Here is a 22,264-nt window from a genome sequence, read left to right on the forward strand (position 1 = left end):
CTACTCAGGGAAATATCAGCATTGACCTAAAAATGTTTAAATCCTTAACTATTTCCCTTTTCAAAGAAACTTTCCTTTATTGGCTAGATGTATGTTCTCTCTATGTGTTGCTCAGGAAATAAATCTAATCATGAACCTCCAAAGGGTTCACTGATTTGATATCCTCTGGAAAAAAAAACCCAAACCCTGCTTCTTTACTACATTCTCACCCTGAGGATAATACTTTTTCCCATTAAACACAACTGCATGAACTTCCAGTCATCTCAATTTTCTTAATCCCCAGAGCAAATAGAGCCTATCAGTAAAGAATCCATCTACATCCCCCCCACTTTTTGTCTATTTTCCTGTCTCTATTCTCTCTTTATCTCTGTCTTTCTCTGTCTCTGTCTCTGTCTCTCTCTCTCTCTCTCTCTCTCTGTCTCTGTCTCTCTCTCTCTCTCTCTCGCACACACACACACACACACACACACACACACACACACACTGCAACTGCTGAGAAACATCCTTGGTGTCTGGTAACTCAACAGAATGATCAGGGGTCAGGCTACTGCTGGTGTTTTGCTATTCCATCCTTCCCAGAAATGAAAGAAAAAAAAAAAGCAGATTAGCTGATTGATACACAGAATAGCCTTTTTTTCCTGTCTCCCTACCTTTCATATTGTTCTGCATATCTGAAATGCCTTCCTACTTTACCTCTGTCAGTTGAAATCCTACCTATCCTTCAAGTGTTGCTCAAATAAGAGCAATTTATACAATGTCTTACAGATCCTTTTAGCCAGAAGTCATCTTTTCACTACCCTCTTATAGCACTAGGACTTATGGCAGTGATTACATACTGACCTTTGTGTTTATCATATATGCATGTTCTTGGAGATGTCATGTACCATAAGATGTCAAGATCCTTGAGGATAAAAACTATATTTTGCATTTATGTCTATATTTTTCTACACCATCTAGTATAATGCCTTGAACATAATAGCTGGTCAATAAATATTTGCTGAGTAATGGAAATCTTCCCCACTACAAAGGAAAAGGTGTTATAATTTTAACAGAACTCAGCATATCAGCAATAGAGAATTTCAATGTTTATAATTCTTTTATCTCCTTATATGTTCCAGGTCTTATGTCAAAGTGTATGTGTATGTGTGTGTGTGTGTGTGTGTGTGTGTGTGTGCGAGAGAGAGAGAGAGAGAGAGAGAGAGAGAGAGAGAGACAGAGAGACAGAGAGACAGAGAGACAGAGAGAGACAGAGACCGTAGCAATGAAGGAGGAAAAAGGAAAATGAGAGGCTTGAAGAATGATCAGAGGCAGTCTGAGAAAGACAGACATAAGACTCCAATCTCAGACAAAAAAGGCCCCATATTAGGTGAAGGGGGACTTCTTGTAATCATTATATTTTGTCCTTTGCTACTTCTTTTACCTGCCCAATTCTGAATCCATTCAGTTAAGGAGAAAGAGGCAGCCCAAAGCATCAGAAGCAAAGTCAATAGCATCCTGGCTGCCAGAGGTTGGGAAGTAATTGTAAATGGCCTTCCTCAAGCATGACATTTGAATGGCTCCAAGTAGAGATGGCCCCAATATAGACTGAGTAGAAAGTCACCCAGGGACCTTGGGAAAGCCTCCATTTAAGTACACTGGGCTTTATATTTCACCATTTGGTTACGTAACCACTGTCCTCTTCCAAACACTTCTCTCAAAAATTTTTTTCCTGGGAACAGTCATACAAAGTCACAAATATGTCAGTGTAAATAAGTTTACCAAAGGCTTTTTTTTTCCCATTCAGGAGAGGCTATGGTAGTAAAAAAACATTTGAAGGTGGGGAGTGTGTGAGAAGACAGATGAGGAAGAAGGTAGACACTGTAAGTGAAGGATGAGATATACAAGACAAAATTCCCCACTCCCCAATTTTGTCCACGGCCCATTGTTCTCCATTAGCCTTTATATCGGACCACTTCCTTGGGCCATTTGTATTTTCCTGGAAATCACTGATACAGAAGTAAAGGTAAACACCACATGTTCTGTTTCTCTATCCTATGTATATTGTTGTCCACAGGCACAGGGTTGCCAGTGCTGAACTGGGCACTTACTTTTGGTTTTCAATCCAATCTGGTTTCAGTCAGTCTTTTAAAACAATTAAAAGTTGTTTAAAAATATCTCACAACAGAGAAGCAAAGACAAACTTGCCATATTTGGTTCAGGAGGTGTCCCTCTTTTGTCTTGATAAGTTCAGACCAAAAAAAAAATTTGAGTCATCTTTTCACTATCAGATAGTACATTTAGAGCTGGGAGAGATCTTAGAGATATAATCCAATTTCATCATTTACACAGAGGGGAACTGAAGCCCAAAGAGGTTGAAGTGAATTGTCTAAGGGCCACATAGTAAGTTGTAGAGGCAGGATTCAAATCTAGGCTCTGTAACTCCAAATCCAAAACTATTCCTGGTATATTTTTCTCCCACTACATTGAGCACAGAAGAAAAGGAATCTTCATTCAACTGTCTATCATGGAGCAGAATACACGTGACCACTTGTCAGGAGTGTACATGGAAAATTTTGATACTAGGTGTGAAGCTAAATTACATGACCCCTAAGGCTCCTGTCTTTTCTAAGGTTCTAGTATGCTAGAATGAAGATTCAAAGATATTATAATCTTCACATACCAATGCCTGTAATAGCTATTTACAACAGAGATGGTACAAATCATGGGGGAAAAAAATATACTGCAATTAGTAACTTTGTATAGTGATCCCTCAGGGACCATTGGGAGTTGATTTTAACCATAATCCAGATACTTTTGAAAAGGAATCCAAGGCAGATGAGAGGGAACAGAATTGTCTGAATACAAAAGGTCAGAAAGAACATGCTTAAGGTCTAAATCAATGGGCTAGACACAGAGGCCTACCTAAAAAATGCACTTCATTTCCTCAAAGAAGGTTGATAATCAATAATCCCAGCTCACATAGGTCATAGGACTATCTTACTAGACCCCAGATGCTCAGGAGAAGCAATCAATAACTACCTGGACTTTCATTCAGCCTTTTTTATTCCTGTTGAGTTTGAGAGAGATTGTCATACAGAAGGGTTAAGGAGGAGGTCATCTTAAATTCATAGACAATGATTTTGGGGTTCTGTTCTAGCAGTAAATCTCATGATCCTTTATGATCCTCTGTCCTCAGTAGGATAAGAAATGTTCAAGAAGATCATTATATGATTTAGAGTTGAAGAAACATTAGAGGTGATTTGGTTCAATTCCTCTCTTTATTTTATAGATAAAAAACCCATTGAGCTCCAGAAAGGCTGTTACTTTCCAAAGGTTTCGCAATTAGTAGCCTAGGTTTCAAACCTCTATCTTACTATTCGAAACCCTGTACTCTGGTTACAAGATTATAGATCCTAACCTCTTGTTATACAAAATTACTCAAAAACCATAGCAAAATCAGAACAAATAGACAGAAATATGGCTTGCTAGGAATCTGATAAGGTAAAGGGCAATGTTCAGCACTTAGGATTCAGGAGGTAGATTCTGAAACCAGGTACATCACGATCTTCTCTTTATCCCATGTGGATAACCAGTCAGACCAAAATGAACTGAATTAGACTCCCTCCAAGGTCTTTTGCTGGTGACTGACTAGCCCTGATGGAGCTGAAGGATAGAAGCTCCTTGCTGTTTACTTGGGGGGCAATGCAGTATATTGAAAGGGGTCTAGATCTGCAGTCAGAGTACTTCAGCTCTATGACTTACTGTTTGTGTGATCTGAAGCAAGGCCTCCCTTGGCCTTAGTCAAATGAGATAACATATGTACAACAACTGGAAAACATTTAAACAAGCATTTATTAATCACCTACTATGTGCCAGACACTGTGGTAAATGCTTTGCAAACATTATCTCATTTAATCCTTACAACAAATTGAGAGGTAAATGCTATTATTAGCCCCATTTTACAGTTGAGGAAACTGAGGCAAATAGAGGTTAAGGTACTTGCCCAGGATCACACAGCTAGTAAGTATATAAGGCTAGATATTATTGTTGTTATTTTTTTGTTCTGTTGTTATGTCTTATCGTTGTTGTAAAATGATTGGACTGAACTCAATGCCCTCTGAAGTCCTTTCTAGATCAAAACCTATGATCCAAATGAAATATCTGAAATATCAAGTTCAACCACTTACGTGCTCAGTCCCAACAATACCCAAGAGGTAAACTATTCTTTCTTTGTAGCCCTTATTCACCTTTGTACTTAGAGACCTAAGAAACTAGTTTCAGATGACTCCTCCCCATGAGAGTGAATACCGGAGATGACATTATGCAAAGTATACATTGCTCCTATTATATGGTTAGGAAAGATGCCACTTTCATCAAATTGAAGGATTGATCAATCAAAAGACCCATAATCATCTCCCAAATTAGTCAGTACTTTGTAGCCAAGAAATTCCCTGAATTTAGACTTGAAGATTTTGGTTAAGACATTCGATTGCTGACATAATGAAATCCACTACTAACCTTTATCACAAGACCTGAAGTACTGCATTGTTGATTTTGTCTTCTATATATTAGAGGGATCTACCTTTCTTACCATTTCAAGAACATTGGACCTCAGAGAGCAACCCCTCTCTGATCTTAACCTTGTGGTTAGCAAAGAACCCACTGGTCAACTGATTAAAGAGCTGCTAATACATGTGACTCTTTTTAGCCTTGGAGAAGTACACCCTGTCTATGGGGAGATGCTACAGCTAATACTCCAGGTTCAGAGGTATAAAGTCCTTGGGGCAAACAGATTTTCCATTTCTGTTCAACCTGCTTAAGAAATTAGAGTAATAATAGGAAAGATATATGAAAAAAGATTCTTTTCAGAAAAGAAATTCAAGAGATGTTGAGCTTGACCTCTTGTTTCCAAGACTATTGCAAATGACAGTTTCCAATTTGAGTCTTTGGTTCAGCTTATTAGATGAAGCCTAAAATCCCTGGATAGAGGGTCATTTTTAAAAATGGAAACAGAAAAACAAATTCAACCAGCTACTATTGATTTTTTTCATATATGTGTATATGGCAGGGTCAAGAAGTATCAGCAATATCGACCTTAAGAGAAGTTGAAGAAAAAAAAGAAATCCAAAAGAGACCTAGTTAAGAATAAGTTGGTTCACTGCAGTGAATCTCTTTCTTGATTAGGTTACACTAGAGAAGGGAGCAGCAATGCTCCAAGACTAAGAAATCTACAGTCAGACTTTGCCTCAGCTAATTCTGGAGGCACTTGAATGAGTCAAGAGTGGTAAGGAGGTGGCAGCAAATAGCTTCTCAAATAACCTATTCACTAAGCAAGGCTGTAATGCTGGACCACTTATAACACTCATTTCCTTTGTCATGCACCCTTGGTAGATTCCCAGTGAGGAATCCTTGCTAGAAAGATGTCCCACAGTTATTTGGAAAGCTAAAATCAGTATCTCATATTACTATCATTTGGAATTTGTTTGATACTTGAGTTCTGAGGCCAATGAACCATTAAAAATGGGATTCAAGGGGAAGAAAAATGAGCAAAATCCTCCTAGTCCCAGAGAATGAGTGACCAGTGGAGGTGCCATTGGCCAAATTTTCAGTTCTAGATGTTATATCTGATTCAGCTCTGGGTTCCTAATGCTGGTTCTAACTAACCATGTGTCCTTAAATGAATTATTTCATCTTTTTAAGCCTCAAGTTTCCCTTCTTTCAAAGAGGAGTTATAATACCCACTCTACTTAGTATTAAATGTTGTTGTATGAGGATCAGGGGATTGTTATTCTGTTATCAAAAATATCAAATAAAAGCATTTGCTTCCTTCTTCCATCACTTCAAAGGCCACCATTTAAAAGTTGTTCTCCAACTTAGCCATTCAAAGGTTGACACAGGATTCTTTACTGAGAGCTGGGAGGGACCTCAGAGCTTATTTAATCCAACTCATTCCATTTTAGAGATGAGTAAGTTGAGGTTCAGAGAAGTCAAGCAACTTGCCTATGCTAGCAGAGCTGGGATTTGTAACTAGGTCCTTACCCTCTAAATCCATTGTTCTTTCTACTGCTTCATGCATGTTTCATCAGATCTCCTAGAACAGCATAAGTCACATATTTGTACAGTCTACGATTTTCAGCAGCATTTTATGATTCATATGAAGTTCTAAGAGAGATTTTAGACTAGGATTATTAAATGTAGACATTCATGTAGATCGCTATAGCCTGAAGGGTTAAAAAAAACCATAGGGGCCATTTCATTCCCTTTTTTTCCCCAAACCAATCCTTTCAGCAATCCATGGGTAAGCACGTGGGAGTCCCAAGATCTTAAACTACAAAATATATTCACACGAATGTCTAAAAATAGGTCCCAGCACAGATGGAACAGGCATGCATCATCCTGAGAGGGACATTTTCCCAACTTGGAAAAGTCCTTACATTTTCACCATCTGTAACTTTTATTCTGTTCTTCTCTATTTGTGTTGGTCATTGTGATTCTGGGTCATTTGGGAGTTCTATGTTTCCCAAATTTACCTGCTCCATAGTTAAGATGGGAAAAAAGTAGAAAAAACACCCACTTGTGACCAAAAATAATTAAATCCTTATTTCTCAAGGGCTAAAAGACAGAATTGCAAACCTAAGAATGATTTCTATAAAGATCAATCTTTAAGGAAGTTAATAAAATGCATTTCACATGGGGCCATAAAGTCACGGTAGTAATCTTTTTCTCCAGTGGAAGTCCAAAGATTATCCCTCAGGTATAACCCATAATTCCTTATTTTAAAAATGCCTATAGAATCACAGGACCTTAGGTCTGATCTTTGAGTTCACTTGGTTCATCCCCTTTATTTTATTGATAGAGAAAGTGTACTGTCCAGAGAGTCACTCATCCAAAGCTACTCAACTATTCAATAGTACAATTGGAAATAGAATCCAAGTCTCCTGACTTCTAGGTAAGGCCCCCACTACACCAAAGATATTTGCTGTAACTTTTTTATATTAATGCACCGATTTTTTTTTCAGAGATAAAATGATGTTCTGTAGATGATAAAAACTAAAACTAATTTTAAAGGAAAAAAACTGCATATCTTATGATCTTATACATTGAACTGAAAATATTGTGCTTTTCTATCAAAAGTATCTTCAGTCAAGCATTTGGGCTTTTAAAAATGAATAAATTAAAGGGATATTAAAAATAAATGCCTATTCATGTAACAATATTTTCTTCAATTCTACTTTTTTTTTGGAGGGGGGAAGGGCAGGGCAATTGGGGTTAAGTGACTGGCCCAAGGTCACATGGTTAGTAAGTGGTAAGTTTCTGAGGCTGGATTTGAACTTATGTCCTCCTGACTCCAAGGCCAGTGCTCTATTCACTGCCCCACCTAGCCGCCCCAACTGTACTTTCTCTAATGTTGAGTGTGTGCTGCCTCCCAATTGACTAGTACCATGAGAAGTGTCCAGAAATATTCTCAAATTAAATATTCCCTCTGGATACATTAAGCTACTAGGTAGGGTATTTGGGTGAGAGTGGGGTAACCAATTGTATTAGAAGATTAAGAAGGCAGTTAAAATCCTGAAGGAAGCTTCATTACAAAGGACACCCTCCCCCAACATATAGGGAAATAAAAATGAACTAGCACCTGATCAAGATGATTTCATAAGTAAGACATATCTAATCTTTACTAAGACTAAGACTTCACTAAGAAATCCATTGGCATTTTATATGTGCTACTTAAAGGTGATTTCAGCAATTAACTTGCCAAGATGGTATTAAAGCACTCAACTGGAAAGTCAATAATGTAAGTGGGTGTTCAATCAGAAGGAAGAATGAAATTCAGTCCACTAATTTTGGGGTTGCTTCTTGGAAACAATAGAAAGGGATGCAAGACCTTTTTATCTTGCAAATTGTTGTCACTGGAGTCTAAACTTCCTTAAATGGTTCATCACTTCCTGCAAGTGGGGGAAAACTTCCTAAAATAAAATTGAATGTTTCCTGTTATTTTTCATAACAAAATGATGCTTAATTCATTTTCCTTGAGAAAGATGACGAAAATTGGTCCTCGAATTGGAAAAACTAGAGTTATTTTAAGTGGTGTGCCTCTCTTCTTTTGTGTTAATTTTATACCTTATAGGCCCATCTCTTGTATTTATAGACTGTTCAAATAACATGCAGTATGTAATTTATGCCTGTATTCTTGTTTCTAAAAGATGTATACCTAACTAGAGACTGTGCATAATATTTGGAAACCAAAACTCAATGAGTGGTTACCATATTTCACTCTCTGGGGAAGATGGCCTTGGGAAGACACCTGGGTTTGCATAGTGGTAGGAATACAGTATGGCTTTGCTAAAGCCAGAAGGGAACTATCCATTTCAGCACTACTACCTCTATCTGTGCAATACACTATATACATGGGTGGGGGTGAGCCTGTCCCACCACAGGGTTCTGAGCCTACCTAATTTTTGCATGCATGCACGGAGCCTTTCTTCAAGATTTGACACTCTGCTCTGAAGTTCATCGTAGTCATAGGCGCCAATCTCCTCTTGCAGCTCGTTAAGCACTGACGTCAGATTCTGGACCTCCTCTTTAAACTGCAATACCAATTTGGCATCGGCTTTGTACTCTTCCAACACTGGTATCAAAGGCCTAAGTTCATCCATTTTCGTTTTTATTGCCTGCAAGGTCAAAATAAGCTTGGTTCAGTGCGATGCGTGCAAAAATTTGTAACACCCTGACTTGTCCTGGCTTCTCCCTATGTGAGTGCAAATGTGAATATTCCCCATTTTATTTTTGTTTTCATTTTTGGTCCAAATGATGAATTAGAAAGAGCATATTAAAACAGTCTACAGAACACCAACATATTTGGGAAAGGTCTTTATTGTCAGTTTTGAATGCAACATCTTAGGGTTACATGCTTTAGATCACATACACAAAGTTCTTTTTTTTTTCTTTTTCAAAAAAAATGCATTGACAAGGGTTCAAACTATTCATGAAATGCATCTACAGTCACATGCAAAAGGAAGATATCAGTTGGATTCAAGATTCCTTAATGATATGGTGCTAATTATTTGAAAATAATAATAAAATGCATGGTGCAAAAAGCTCTCTGGCTCTCTTTCATGGTTACATGGGAGTGAACTGCTTCTTCAGTCACTGCGGCATTGAAAAAACTCTTTTTAGTTAGCCCTGTAAGCAAGAAAATGAAATACTGTTGAGGAGCTAGCCCACTAGCCTGCCTTTCTTACACAGATAGCCATTAATAAACAAATATTCTTATGGTAATAATAGAAGAAACTCACATTTATATGCTGGAGTTAGCAGAAACAACTTGCTGTCACAGTTATTTAGCATGTCCTCACAACATTTAGGCTCAGATTTTTTTAAAGCTATTTATGCATGCTAAAAAGGCAGTGGTAGATATCTCTCTTCCCCAAGACCCACCATCATGATAGCCTTGTGGCCCCAAGAGTTTAAAGTTAAAAAAAAGTCATGTTCTGAGACAGCAGCCAAATGAAAGATTGTTTTCTCTGACCATATTTGCTATAAATACACATGCATTTAATGAGCCTGATCCTATGCCTAAGAAGAAAGTACTCTTCTCTTTTGGCAGGTGCATAAACTCTCACTGGTCAATCAGGTCAATAGAGTTCCATCTTTTTTCCAGTCTAAATCAATAACATACCAGAGACCTCAAAAAAGTTCATTCACCTCCAAAAAGAACTTACTCATTTCTCAGTAGGATCAGGCCCAATATTATTTTATTCGCTACATGGGTTTATCATTTAATTATCTGGTCATTCCATCTATTTAGCATGCAGCTTTTTAGAGAGTTATTTTTTACTTCATGCAGGGATTGCAGAAAGAAAAAGGAGTCCAAGAAAAATGGCAATACATAGAGGTTGGGGGGGTGGGGAAGGGGAAAGACAGAAACAGGACACACAAGCAATTTTCAATCAAGAATGACTGCCAAAAGAAAAGTTCTCTCTTTAAATGTAGACTCTTTAAAGTAAAATACATGTATACCTTACATGAGATATATATGTTATTTTCCATTTTAAATAATATGAAAGTTGTATAGCTAGGAAGGGCTGGAAACCAACTCCCAATCCTGAGCTATCTGATGACAAGGTACCACTTACCTATGAAAATAGGAAAGAGCTTTGCTGATTACCCTGTAGGATAATAATTCCTCTCTGCAAAGCTACAATATACCCTGTCAAGCCTAAATTAGGTCAGGCATTAAAATCCATGCTATATTATAGCCATTCCTGAGCGGGATCATTAATTAAAATAATCCCTTCAGCTCCTCTCTTTATGAAAGTGAGTCACCTGAAGAGGAAGGATAAATAAGGTTCTTTCACTGAGAGACAATGCCCCCATAAGTAGAACAGCTCAGTCACGAGGATCTTGTAAATGGCAAACTGGATTTGATTCAGGTGATCATCCAGTGAATCTGCATCAAGGGCTTCTGGTCAACACTGCCCTTTTCATTATTTCCCCATGTGGACCAGGGAGGAGGTCAAAACCTGAACCTTCTCTACCTTAACACTGACATGGTTTGGAAAGTTCTTTTCTGGGTCACTTTCTCTCATCCCTTTCTCCCCACAACCACTTCCTATCTCTAGAGGAAAGAGGGAAAAGCAAGACAGAAAGAACAGGCAGAGCTCTGGGAGAAAGAGTTGGAAGCACACACCTTAAACTGCCTAGCAAGATGTTGCTTGTGACTTTCTTCCACTTGCTTGAATTTGGACTCCAACCCTTTCATCTGGTTTTCCATCTTCTCCACATATTGTAAATCTCTCTGGGTTCGCCTGTCCAAGACCTCTATGGATTGAGACATGTTTTGCACCTGTCAAAAAGGCAAAAGGTCCAAAAAAAAAAAAGAACTGTAATGGTGGCCAGAAAGCATCACTGGCTTTATAATATATGACAATGACCTTTTCCATTCAGTCAACAAACTAAGAGCATAAGCAGTACATGCATTATTTACTAGTTAATCACACACATCTGATATTGTTATGACCAGGAACTTGAAAACATTGCAAATTGGTTTTGTAAACATTTCAGTCTGTCATGCTTGGGAAAATAATTTGACAATCAGGAATGCAAATAGATCTAATAGTCGAGTGTAAAATACATAAACCTCCATTTCCTCTTTGATTAGTCCACTGCATGTAATAGATTTTGTTTGCTTATTTATTTATTCTGTAGAAGAGAATCCAGTATGGCAAACATAAATATCTAACAAAGATGAATAGCGTAGTGGGGTGTGTTTCCTCCATGTACAAATCCTGTTTATCTTTTAATGTACACTGAGTATTTCACTGCAGACATTGATTGCTTAAGTGCAGGATGAAGAAGCAAGAAAAAGATGATGTCTTCACTGTTTATGTATCAGGATTCTTCACCACCACCACCTCTTTCTTCTCCCCACCCCCACCCCCATCCTGCACAGCATCTATCATGGAATACAGTTATCATAGGCACATGACTACTCTGCAAACATGTACACTTGCAACATAAAGTCAAGAATCCATCACCCAGGCAAATGAGGAATTGCTGCATTATACCTTTACAGGCAGATCCAAATCTAGCCTAGCCTCAAGATGGAACTTTAATATTAAACAGGATTCCAGAGAGCTTAAAAGAAAAACAGTTTTCCTGCAGCCACTTACTAACACATTTATTTTCAGGAAACTGGCACATGTATGAGATTCTCTTCCAGGCTGTGTGGAGTCAGAATTAAGTCTGGGATTGCTAAACCAGCGGTTGGGTCATTCTGCCAAAATCTCATCCAATTACTAAGAAAGATGCCTTCATAATGGCAAGCCATTTGCCAAATCCTCGTTTACAATCTGCACTGAGCTTAAAGAAGCTATCCTTTTAGGGGACCAAATTCTTCTGCTTTGGCACTCTTGTATGTGGCCAATTGTGACAGTGCTTATAGCTTCCTTTCTGTATCTTCTGATCTTTGCCTTAGCACATGAAAAACAAACAAGTTCTTGATTGAAAGAAAGCAGGCAAATATCTTCAGGTCAATGGCAAATGCATGGCCTTTTCTGGACAAGATAATCTGTCTTGCAAACCTTACTCTTTCAAACCAAATTTTGTTCGTGTTACTTTGGAATGACCATAGGGGTAATGAGGATTTCTTCCTGTTTTTTTTTTCTCCCAGTTTTCCCAAAACAGGCATATTTTTGCTTTGTTGACCAACAAGTTACATGTCCCTTTTTCAAATGACTTATTGAAGGACCATAACTTATCACAACATCTCCACCGAGAAAAATTGTCTTTGAGGCAATGTGGAATAGTTGGAAAAACTTAGGGTCAGAATACCTACAGTTAAGTTACTCTTCCATTGACTTTCTGTTTGATTGTAGGCAAATGACATATTATTTGAACTTCACTTTGCTTATCTGTAAAATGAGGCAGTTCAACTAGATGATTTCTAAGATTCCCTTCAAGTTCTAGCATTCTATTACAATGAGTGAACCTCTAACACATCCTTCAAGGCCCAATTTGGATGCTGTCTTACCTATAAGCCATTCCTGATTTCCCTCAGCTAGGAAGTATCACTCTTTCCTTTGAGCTCTTATAGAATGTTTTACCCCTTACATAGCATTCAGCTCATACTACTGTGTGTTAAAATTTTTGTGCCTTCTCTCTATCAAATTAAGTCCCTTGAGGACTGGAATGGTGTCTACTGGAGGTTTTGCGAAATAGTGTGCACACAATAGGTGTCCCAGAAATGTTTGTTAGATGGATGAATGGAGGCCCAGAATGAAAGTAAATGATGAGGTAGGAGGAAAAATTTCCCTCTCTCCCTCATCCTGAAGAAAATAAATAAAAATGGTGAATCAAAACAAAACTCACCATTGGATAATACAACCTTGGTCTCAGGCATACAAGTACAGTGGCTAAAAAACCTGAATTTGGGAGGGGACTGGCTGCTGGCAAAGCTGATTAGCAAATCCTAAGTGCAAACCTACCTCATCATTTAAGATCTCTGTCAGGAGACTACAGAGAAGAAATGGGGTTTTAATCTCACTAGGGAAGAGAATCTTTGTCTCTTGAAATTGCCTGTAGCTCAATTGCATTAAGGCAGGATATCTATTTCACTGAAAATTTTCCTGTCCTCGAAACCCTCAAGATTCTCCATTTTAGACAATTTAAAGCATATTCCTAAGCACATATATGAAGGATCTATGTTTCAACAGCTTGAGAAATTCCCAGTGTGGCAGCTCTCCACATATATAAAAGGCTACTGATCTGTGACTTAGGGGTGGATCATAGGGAGTTGTCTGAGGTGCCTAGGGATTACATGACTTGCCCCCGGTAATATATCTAGTATCAGGGGGGATTTGATCCTATCACTCTGTCCATTGCACCCCACTGACTCAAATGATAATGGCACATAATTATACTTTGGAATCTTTCTGCCCCTTTGGAATTCCTATCACACTTTCTGTACCATTCAGACTAAACTGACTAGCAACATAATGGGAAGAGTGACAGACTTTGCAGTTAGGAATATCTGAGTTCAAATTCTGCCTTGGACACTGACTAGCTTTCTGGTTCTGGGCAAGACACTTAATCTCACTCACCCTTAGTTTTCTCCTCTGTAAAGCAGGGCTGACAACAGTACCTACCTTACAGAGTGTTGAGAAGAGCAAATGAGATAATATGGTTACCCATGCATCTTGCATGCCTTTAACCCTATACAAGTGCCAGTTGTTTTCATTATCAAACCCAACTAGACTGTGAGCTTCTTGAAGGCTGGGACATAGGAACGGTGTTTTATGTTGGCATCTCCCACATCACTGAGCATCATGCCAATGGCTTAGTACAGGATTCACAAATGTGTAACAAGGCTATTGTGCCCTAATAAAGCTTACAACAATCCCTCCTGTTTACATAATGCTTTAAAATGTCCAAAGCACTTTCATCCTCCATTGTGTCATCTGATTCCCACAATGACCTAGAAAGCTGGGCAGGCTAATCATCATTGTATCTGTTTGACAGCTGGGAAAACAAACTCAGAGTTAAAGGACTTACCTCTCATTAATGGCACTGGTGGGCTGAAAACCCAAGGCCTCCTGACTCTGGTGCAATACATTTGCTATCTTGGTAACATATGCTAATTTAGGGAGTGGTAGTATGCAACACATCATTCAGAGGCTGGGCTTCTGCACTGAGACTTTCCTTTCCCACACCCCTAGTGTTTCTTATCAAATTTAGTTTGCATGCTAGTTAGAGGGGAAGGAAGCTGAGTCATAGAGGTTATCAGGGTCTTGGATTAAATATGTGCTCAGATAATCTGCACTAAGGACAGCTGACTGTTGGCCTTTAATATTTCCAGAAGTCAGTTAAAGATGGGAGGCCAAGGGCAGACAAGTTGTACACCCACACCTGTCCCCCAATGAATGCACCAAGTTCAGCTGTGAAAGAACATCCACTTTTTCCCTCTGTCCATCTACAGCCTTCTCCACAGAAAGAGAAGAAAATGCAGAAATTAGTAAAATACCAGGTAGAAAGACGAGTTCAAATAAAGCACTTTGCTCCTTTTTTGCTAGCTGCAAATACTCATAAGAAAAAATAAATACTCCTTTCGAGAAAGGAAAAAAAAATTTTTTTTGCTTTTTTGGAGGGAGGAAGGCAGGGCAATTGGGGTTATCTGACTTGCCCAGGTCACACAGCTGGTAAGTATTGAGTGTCTGAGGTCACATTTGAACTCAGGTCCGAGGAAAAATCTTAAAGAAACAGATTATGTTCCTTAAAAATAAATAGTATACTAGAAGAAAAATCAGGATTGATTTTCCTTTCCAAAATTACCCTGATGTAAGTTTAGCAAGAAAAGGAAATGGAAAACTGAATAGAGTGCTAGATTAGGAGTCAGGAAGACCTGTGTTCAAACCCCTCTTCGGACATTTACTAGCTGTCTGACCCTTAGCAAGCTCTCAATTTCCTCATTTGTAAAATAAGAAGGTTGAACTAAATAGCCTCTAGGTTCTTTTCCAGCTCCAAATCTATGTTCCTATGATGTGGGGAGGCTCAGGAAGCAAGAGGATTACAAGTTGCAGGCTTCTAATCAGCCTCATTAAAACCTAGCCTCCAACATCTTGCCAAGATCCAAAGCTCATCCCCATGTCTCAAGCTCTTGGGACTTTAGAGTCTTCAGATGTTTCTAACTATCTTACAAAAAAAAAAGAACACGAATTTGGAATCTGATGACCTGAGTTCAAATCTCAGCTCTTCCGGTTCTTATTTGGGTTACACTGGATAATCAATCAACAGCACTAGGGATAAAAAGAAAAAGTGAAAACAATGCCTAGCCTAAAGCAGCTTACATTCTAAAGAAAGAGACAATGTCTACCTAAATATATAAAACAAGGCATGTTCAGAGAGGAGAGCTCTAAAGTAACTTATGAATGGTGGCACAAATAGTTGGGGGAAGTCATTGGCAGCTGTGTTCTCCACTGTAAAATCAGGGGCTGAGCGGGCTGGTCTCTAGGGCTCCTTCTAGTTTTCAATCATATGAAATCTTGTTCCTTTACAGACATGGAAAGAGGAAGCAAAGTTCTCCCTCATGACCCATTTCTCTCTAGATTTCAACTCTCCTGGGACTAAACAGTCCCATTATCAGCTACTACAGTACTGACATACAGAGCTCATCTGCCCTCACAAAAACCCTTTAGAATCATCTCATCAAATATTCATGTACATAATGAAAATTAGTTCCTTGAGATATTGGGGGGAAAAGAGATTTGCCTTCAACTATAGAGGGTCCTTCTCTCATATATGTCTGCTTTTCTCTACTGACACAGCCACCACCTTGATTTAGGTACTCATCCCCTGTTTCCTATAGTATTGCCAGTCTCCTAATTGGTCTCCCTGCTTCAGGTTATTCTAGACGCCAATACACCCTTCTACACCGCTCTCAAAGATATTTTCTTTAAGGGCAACTCTGACCATCCTACCCGCCCCCCTATTCAAACTCCAGTGATTTCCTTTTGCCTCTTGAATAAAACAGAAAGTTTTTGTTTAGTTTTTAAAGCCTTTCACAATCTTGCCCCCTCCCCCAATCATTAGACATGAATCTTCTTCTTCCATTCTATAGTCCATCCAAACTAATTTTCTTCTCATTCCTCACTGGATATGCCACCTTCCGCCCCCGTGCCATTACACTGGCTGTTCCCCTTGCCCAGAAAGAAATGGTAAAATCACTTACCTTCTTTAAGATTCATGTCAAGCCCCACATTCTATATGAAGCTTTTCATGATGTCCCAAGCTGCTAGTACTCTCCCTCCCCAAACTATCTTGTATTTATTTTTATAGTATAGAAAATAAATATTTTCTATTATAGTACATTTTAAATATACTCAACATAACTTGTGTTTATCTAAATGTGTCTGCAGATGTACGTAGTGAATATTCCCTGCCTCTCCATACAATTGAAGCTCTTTGAGGGCAGGAACTCTTCCATTTTTTCCCTTTATTTCCCAACTACCTAGTATAGGACCTGACTCATTGTAGGTGTTAAAAAACAAACAAAACAACTTTTTGATTCACTGTTTGTTGACCAAGTTCGGCTCCAGACCTGACATGCTTCCTTTTTGCTACGATGCCTCATACATAGGAGGCACACTAGAGATGTGCCCATTTGTTAATTGTTGATGATTTTTGTCAAAGATAATGCCATTTCTCTAGAATAAAAGATGCCTATAAAAAGTGGAGGGAGTAGAAGAAAAGATTAAACTCTCAATCAATTTACAAAAACTAGTTTTCAGTCACCAGACTAATAGATGATAGGCAGGAACCTAGGCCCAAATGCCTTCTAAGCACCTTAAAGTCTGAGGAAAACATGATGGGTCTGGCTAAGATGCTGCCTAATTGAATAAATTTGCACAAAAAGGTTTTTGAAAGGTTCAATGTCTTGTGCAAACAAAAAACATGTCACTTTTTGTGACCCACTCTGTCCACTCCCCAAAAACACCACATTATAGGAGTCTCTTCCCCTGTCTCATTCTTCCTCATTCCACTCTACAACCATATCTTAGGTTTTCACCAGGTCCTCTCAATAAACTCTGCTAGTCTCTGAATACCAAACTGTTGGTACAGACATTGATCAGTAAAGTCTATTCTAGATAAACATGCGGAAGTATATACTTGCTGATTCCCTGCCCTTCCCCCAGACACTTTAAGCTCCTGGAGGCCAGAAACCATTTCATTGCTGTCTTTGTATCTCCAGCACCTAGCACAATGCTTTACACATAGGAGACACTTAATAAGGGTTTGTCAGATTGAATTGAATTAGAGTTGTTTCCAATATAGCAAGATGAATAGATTGCATTTGTCATCCACATTCTCTCTCCTAGCACCCCTTGTGACAAAAGACATAGCTTTATATAAGATGGCCGGCATGCAGAGTTTGACTTTGCAACACTGGAAACTAACTAGAAATCAAGCCGTGACTTTGGTCTCCTTAAAGGCATGCTTTTGTCAATGGGAAAACTAGTCAGATTCTGATTCCCTCCTTCATTTAAAAGTTGGCAGGTGCCAAGTATTTGAATTATCTCATATTCCATATTCTCTAAACCAAAATTCTGTTATCTGGCAATTGCACATGTAGGACAGTGTTGTCATGTTCAAAATGATGACCCAAAGTCCACACATCCCTTCTGAATAGCTGAAGAAAACTTTACTGATAATCAGTCCCATTTTAGTGCAAAGTACATTTTACTTTATTACATTTTTTTAAAAAGAGCTTGCTTTACCAAAGTACAATAATTATAATATTAATTCTTAACATTTATATAGTACTTACTATGTGCCAGACAGTGTGCTAAGCACTTTACAGTTATTATCCATTTTATCCTCACAATAACGCTGGGAGATAGGTGCTATTATTACCCCCATTTTATAAATGAGGAAACCAAGGTGAATAGAGATGAAGTGACTTGCCTGGGGTAACTCATTTAATAAATGTCTGAAGCTAGATTTGAACTCAGGGCTTCCTGACTCCAGGCCCAGTATTTTGTCCACTATGCCACCAAGTATAACATCTATTAACCAAAATAGGCTACTCTCTGACCACTCGGTAAAAAAGTTTACTCTATCCATTTAAGAGGCAGAAAGCTCCAGTAATTAATACAATCATTGTCTACTAGAGCTTAGAAGGGATTTCAGAGATCATCTAGTCCTACATTCCCCCCATTTTACAGGTAAGGAAACTAAGGCCCAGAAAGGTCAAGAGAGTCATTAGCTGAACCTTTCTCAACATTTCATGTTCATCAAGTAATTCATCAAATAATGCTAACTCAGAAGTCAACTCCCAGCTCCTTAAGGGAAGATGGGTCTTTTTTATTTTAATTTTTGTATCTCAACTAGCATAGTGTCTTGCGTACAATAAATGCTTGTTGAATTTAACCGAATGGAATTAAATTCAAACTTCGATCCTACTGATTCTTATTTGCCTAACATCATTATTCACCCACTGGGAGGATTTGCCTAAAATGAATAAGTTAGACTAGATGATCTCTGAGATTTCTCCAGTTCTAAAAATTATGTGAGTCTGTCAAAAGTAAATGAGCATCTGTGTTACAGTGGGAAGGGCATTGAATTTGGAGTCAGAAGACCTAGTTGTGAATCCCTTCTGGGCTTGTGTTACCAAAGGCAAGTCTGTTAACCACTCTGGGCCTTAGTTCATTTATCTGTAAATTGTAAATTGAGAAGAGTGAAGTAGGTGATCTTTGAGCTTCCTTCCAACTCTAAATTCTATGATCCTATGCATATACTCCTCAGGAATTGTGGATGAAATCTCCTTTTCTTTACTCTTCTCCTAGTTACTTCTCCCATGCCACCATATTTCTTTCTCAAAATTCCTATTCTTTCCAAGCAGATCTCAGCTGTATTAAAATGACCAACATTTAGGTATGAACAACTGTTATTGCCTAACCCTGTATTTACCCATTTCAAACCCAAATCTCGTGAATCTAAAGGAATCTCTATTTCATATTTAATGTAGAATAGTGTATTTTGGAAAGAGAACTTTCTGATACCTCTTAAAGCTTATCACATGGGAAACTCCCTTTTTTATCCTAGCTGGAACCTTCTTCATACTTAAGAAAAATCTAACTCATTTTGGATGTGTCATATGTGAAGGAACAGGCCCACTTTGGAAAATGTGAATCTAATCTCCAAGTAAAAGGCCTGGGCCTTCTTTGAAATGTATTGCCTTATACAGGTGAATGCATCACTTGTGTCTTGACATGACATTGAGAGGATGAAGGGAAACACTCAGCTCAAGCAGGAAGCATATCATCCTGGAAGGTGTTATATCAAATATCCCAAATATCCCTTTTTCCTTGGGACAATGGGGTGGTGGTGGCAGTGGTGAGACTAAATAATCCCAGGTCAAGAGATCAAGGGTCTTTGAATGTTCACTTCAGGGTCACTGTGAAAGATCATGCTGCCATTCCTTAGGCTAGTGGTAATAAGAGTCCAATTTCAGTACTTCAGGGTGATGTATTAATAACCACAGACTAAGTGATTCCTAAGCCCCAGAGTTTTACTGGGATGACTTAATACACTACTTTACCAGGAAGACATAATCAGTGGCAAACATCCAGTCCAGTCCATCACCCAGGCCCAGCCTTTTGACTGCAAGGGAAATTACATATCCTAAAGATCCCAATTAGGTTAAATCAGAATGTCAGCACATTCAGAGAAAATAGGATTTCTTCAATGAAATGGTTTTCCTATGCCTATACTAGATCTCACATTTTAATGAGAATCTTTTGATCTCCTTAGACTGTAGATTATGAAAAACTAATCAAATCGATGTCAGTGTGAAAGAAAAAAACCACAAATTCCGGCTTTCCCACCCTGCTGGGTTGGGATATTTTACTTGGACATCTCGATAGTGACTATGCTTGAAGAAAACAAGAGGACTGGGTTTAATGAAAATGCCCATCTGTCTATCTCAAGGTTACCCACTTGAATTTGACAAACACAAGTCTGATGAAAACGATCACATCACATAACATCATGTCATTTGTTCATTCATTCATTCATTCATTTATTCATTCGATCAATCAACAGATAGCTATGAGAATGAAAATGAGTAAGCCATGAAGCTTTGCATCCAGAACTAATCCCTCCCTGATTCCTGCACTCCAACACAGATGCACACAGTCATGCATTCCCACACCCACCCACAGCTTACCTTTTCTAATAGCTGCCTCAGCTGTTTTGTCCTGGCATCACGGGAGCACATAGTCTGCTGGGGGGCCACCACTGTACATATACACCGTCCCTCACTGTCCTGGGCTGAGCTGTACACTTGCCAGCTTTCTTCCGGGTTGGTAGGCAACACCTGGGCACCAGCAGGTCAGGATATGGAGCAGAGGTAGAAAGGAAGAAAAAAGGAGAGAAAAATCTAAGGCAACCATCCAATGAGTAGTGAACTACAATGGAAATGTATCCATTCAACCTAAATGAAAATAAATAGAACCCCCCCCCCCTTCTTCCTGACTATTACCCCAGACTCTATTCCAAGAGAATGGAAACAAAGAGATAAGAATACAAATTCTAAAATCCATAGTGGATCCCAAGAAACATAGCAAAGAAAAAATTTCATTTTTTAAAAAATGAGTTTAGCTGAGAGGTTTTTAGAAAATGTAAAATTTTCTACCTGATCTGTTATGCCAAGAGGGTAAGAATGGTGTGCGTGTGTGTATGTGTGTGTGTGTGTATTATTTGTGGTGGGGGGAGGGAGAGAATCAGCACAGAAATGGGGAGCAAAGAAAATGTAATGTGTGGTTGACATTCTGTAGGCACAGCAATCAGAAATCAGAACTTGTGTCCCCTCCCCTTGCAAAGGCTACTGGGGATACCTGGCTATTAGGGACACTGGCTCCATTTCTCCTGGACACTTAAATGGATGGAGTGCAATTGCACTAATAGCAGAGTACCCAGCATCCCATTAGTTGAGCTGTAATCAATGAGAGCCTTAGTGCTCTTCCAAGGTCCTGAAGGAAGGTAATTACTGCTTTGGAGAAAACACTTAGCATTTGACTTTTTCCCCCTTTCCCTTTCTCTCTCTCTTTTCCTCCTCCTCTAACCTGCAAATTGTTTTGTGGGTTTTTAACAAGTTGGACAGAATTTTTCACAGTGCTATCCCAAACCATACCACAGTGACTGCCAGTTAGCAACCTGGAAGCCCACAGGAAGTAATGATAGACCACCTTTCAGTTTCGGGCAGTTTTTCCTGTGAGGGAGGGGAGACAGGCTGTGTAAGCTAGAACCATAACAATTCTCAGATCACACCTTGCAGCATTCAGACCAAGTGATTACAGCTTGCCCAGAATTTTACTCTACTGTTATGGGGGCATGCATATGGATGGATTTCCTTTAGTTTCAGGTCATCTGGGGATTAATGTGTAGTTTTCCTCTCTGGAATCTACACCACCAATGTATGTAGTTTTAGTCATTCTTAAATAAAGCAGCTATAAAAACTAAGGTGATAAGCCAGTCGTTAAACGGAACAATGTGATTCTTCTTGAAGCAAGTAAGATACTTAAACGTAGCATCTTTTCTTAGAGGAGAAAAAGCTCTAAGCTCCAAGCCAAGGCTATTAACTCTTCAACATGGAAACACTAAGCAACCGAGAAGGGTGCCCTTCAGCTTTTCCTTTCAAATAAATGGGGGTCGTTTCCTTATAAAGAGGAAGTGAAGGACTACCTCGGGCAGACCCATTTTCCAATAGTTCAAGACGTGCTAGAAAAATCTGCCTCCAGTTTTACTTCAGCATTATCCCTTTTTATTTCTCCCCATAATTGCCCTGAAAGACCTCTAAAGGTCCCTTCCAGATCTGACATTTTCTACGTGCAAATATTCTTTTCAGCTCTGGAAAATAAACCTTCATGATATGATTTAATATTCATGTGCTCTTAAACTGTCAAAGGATGGGGCACTGGGTCTTTCACTCTGGCCACGATTCCTGGGAATGTAAGGGACTGCCCCCCCCCCCCCAGAGGGACAACTGCACCCTGCTTTTAATTAAAGAACCAAGGATTTCCATCTTTGCCATCTGCTCTCAGAAGCAGGGGTGGGCCGTAGGGGTATGTGTGTGTGGAGGGGGAGACGTTTGTTTTCCTGCCCTTCTCTTCCACATCTCAGCTCTGAGGAATCCTCCAGTCCCCCAGCCCTTCTGCTCCACCCGCCCCCTTGAAAGACCCCAGCACAGCCGTTTTCCAACTTACGTAGAACGTGTCGTTATGCAACAGGA

The 22,264-nt window shown here is 39.0% G+C and overlaps 1 protein-coding gene across 4 annotated transcripts in view; it reads right to left on the bottom strand.

The window, feature by feature from the left end:
- OLFM1 (olfactomedin 1) overlaps window positions 1-22,264 on the bottom strand; it is a 59,381-nt gene that overhangs the window by 18,790 nt on the left and 18,327 nt on the right. For 3 of the 4 annotated variants that reach the window (XM_069069222.1, XM_069069223.1, XM_069069221.1), the window contains exons 2-4: window positions 20,201-20,350; window positions 10,670-10,825; window positions 8,432-8,651 (exon numbers count right to left, since the gene is read on the bottom strand). In XM_069069222.1, coding sequence (XP_068925323.1) covers window positions 8,432-8,651; window positions 10,670-10,825; window positions 20,201-20,350 — 526 coding nt within the window. Of the gene's footprint in view, window positions 1-8,431; window positions 8,652-10,669; window positions 10,826-14,031; window positions 14,173-20,200; window positions 20,351-22,264 lie in introns of those variants that run through there. The other variant, XM_069069224.1, reaches the window with a different exon arrangement.

Source organism: Petaurus breviceps, unplaced genomic scaffold (assembly GCF_028583685.1).
Source record: "Petaurus breviceps papuanus isolate PSGF00001 unplaced genomic scaffold, PetGlider_PUasm1.0 90779, whole genome shotgun sequence".
Classification (NCBI taxonomy): Eukaryota; Metazoa; Chordata; class Mammalia; order Diprotodontia; family Petauridae; genus Petaurus; species Petaurus breviceps.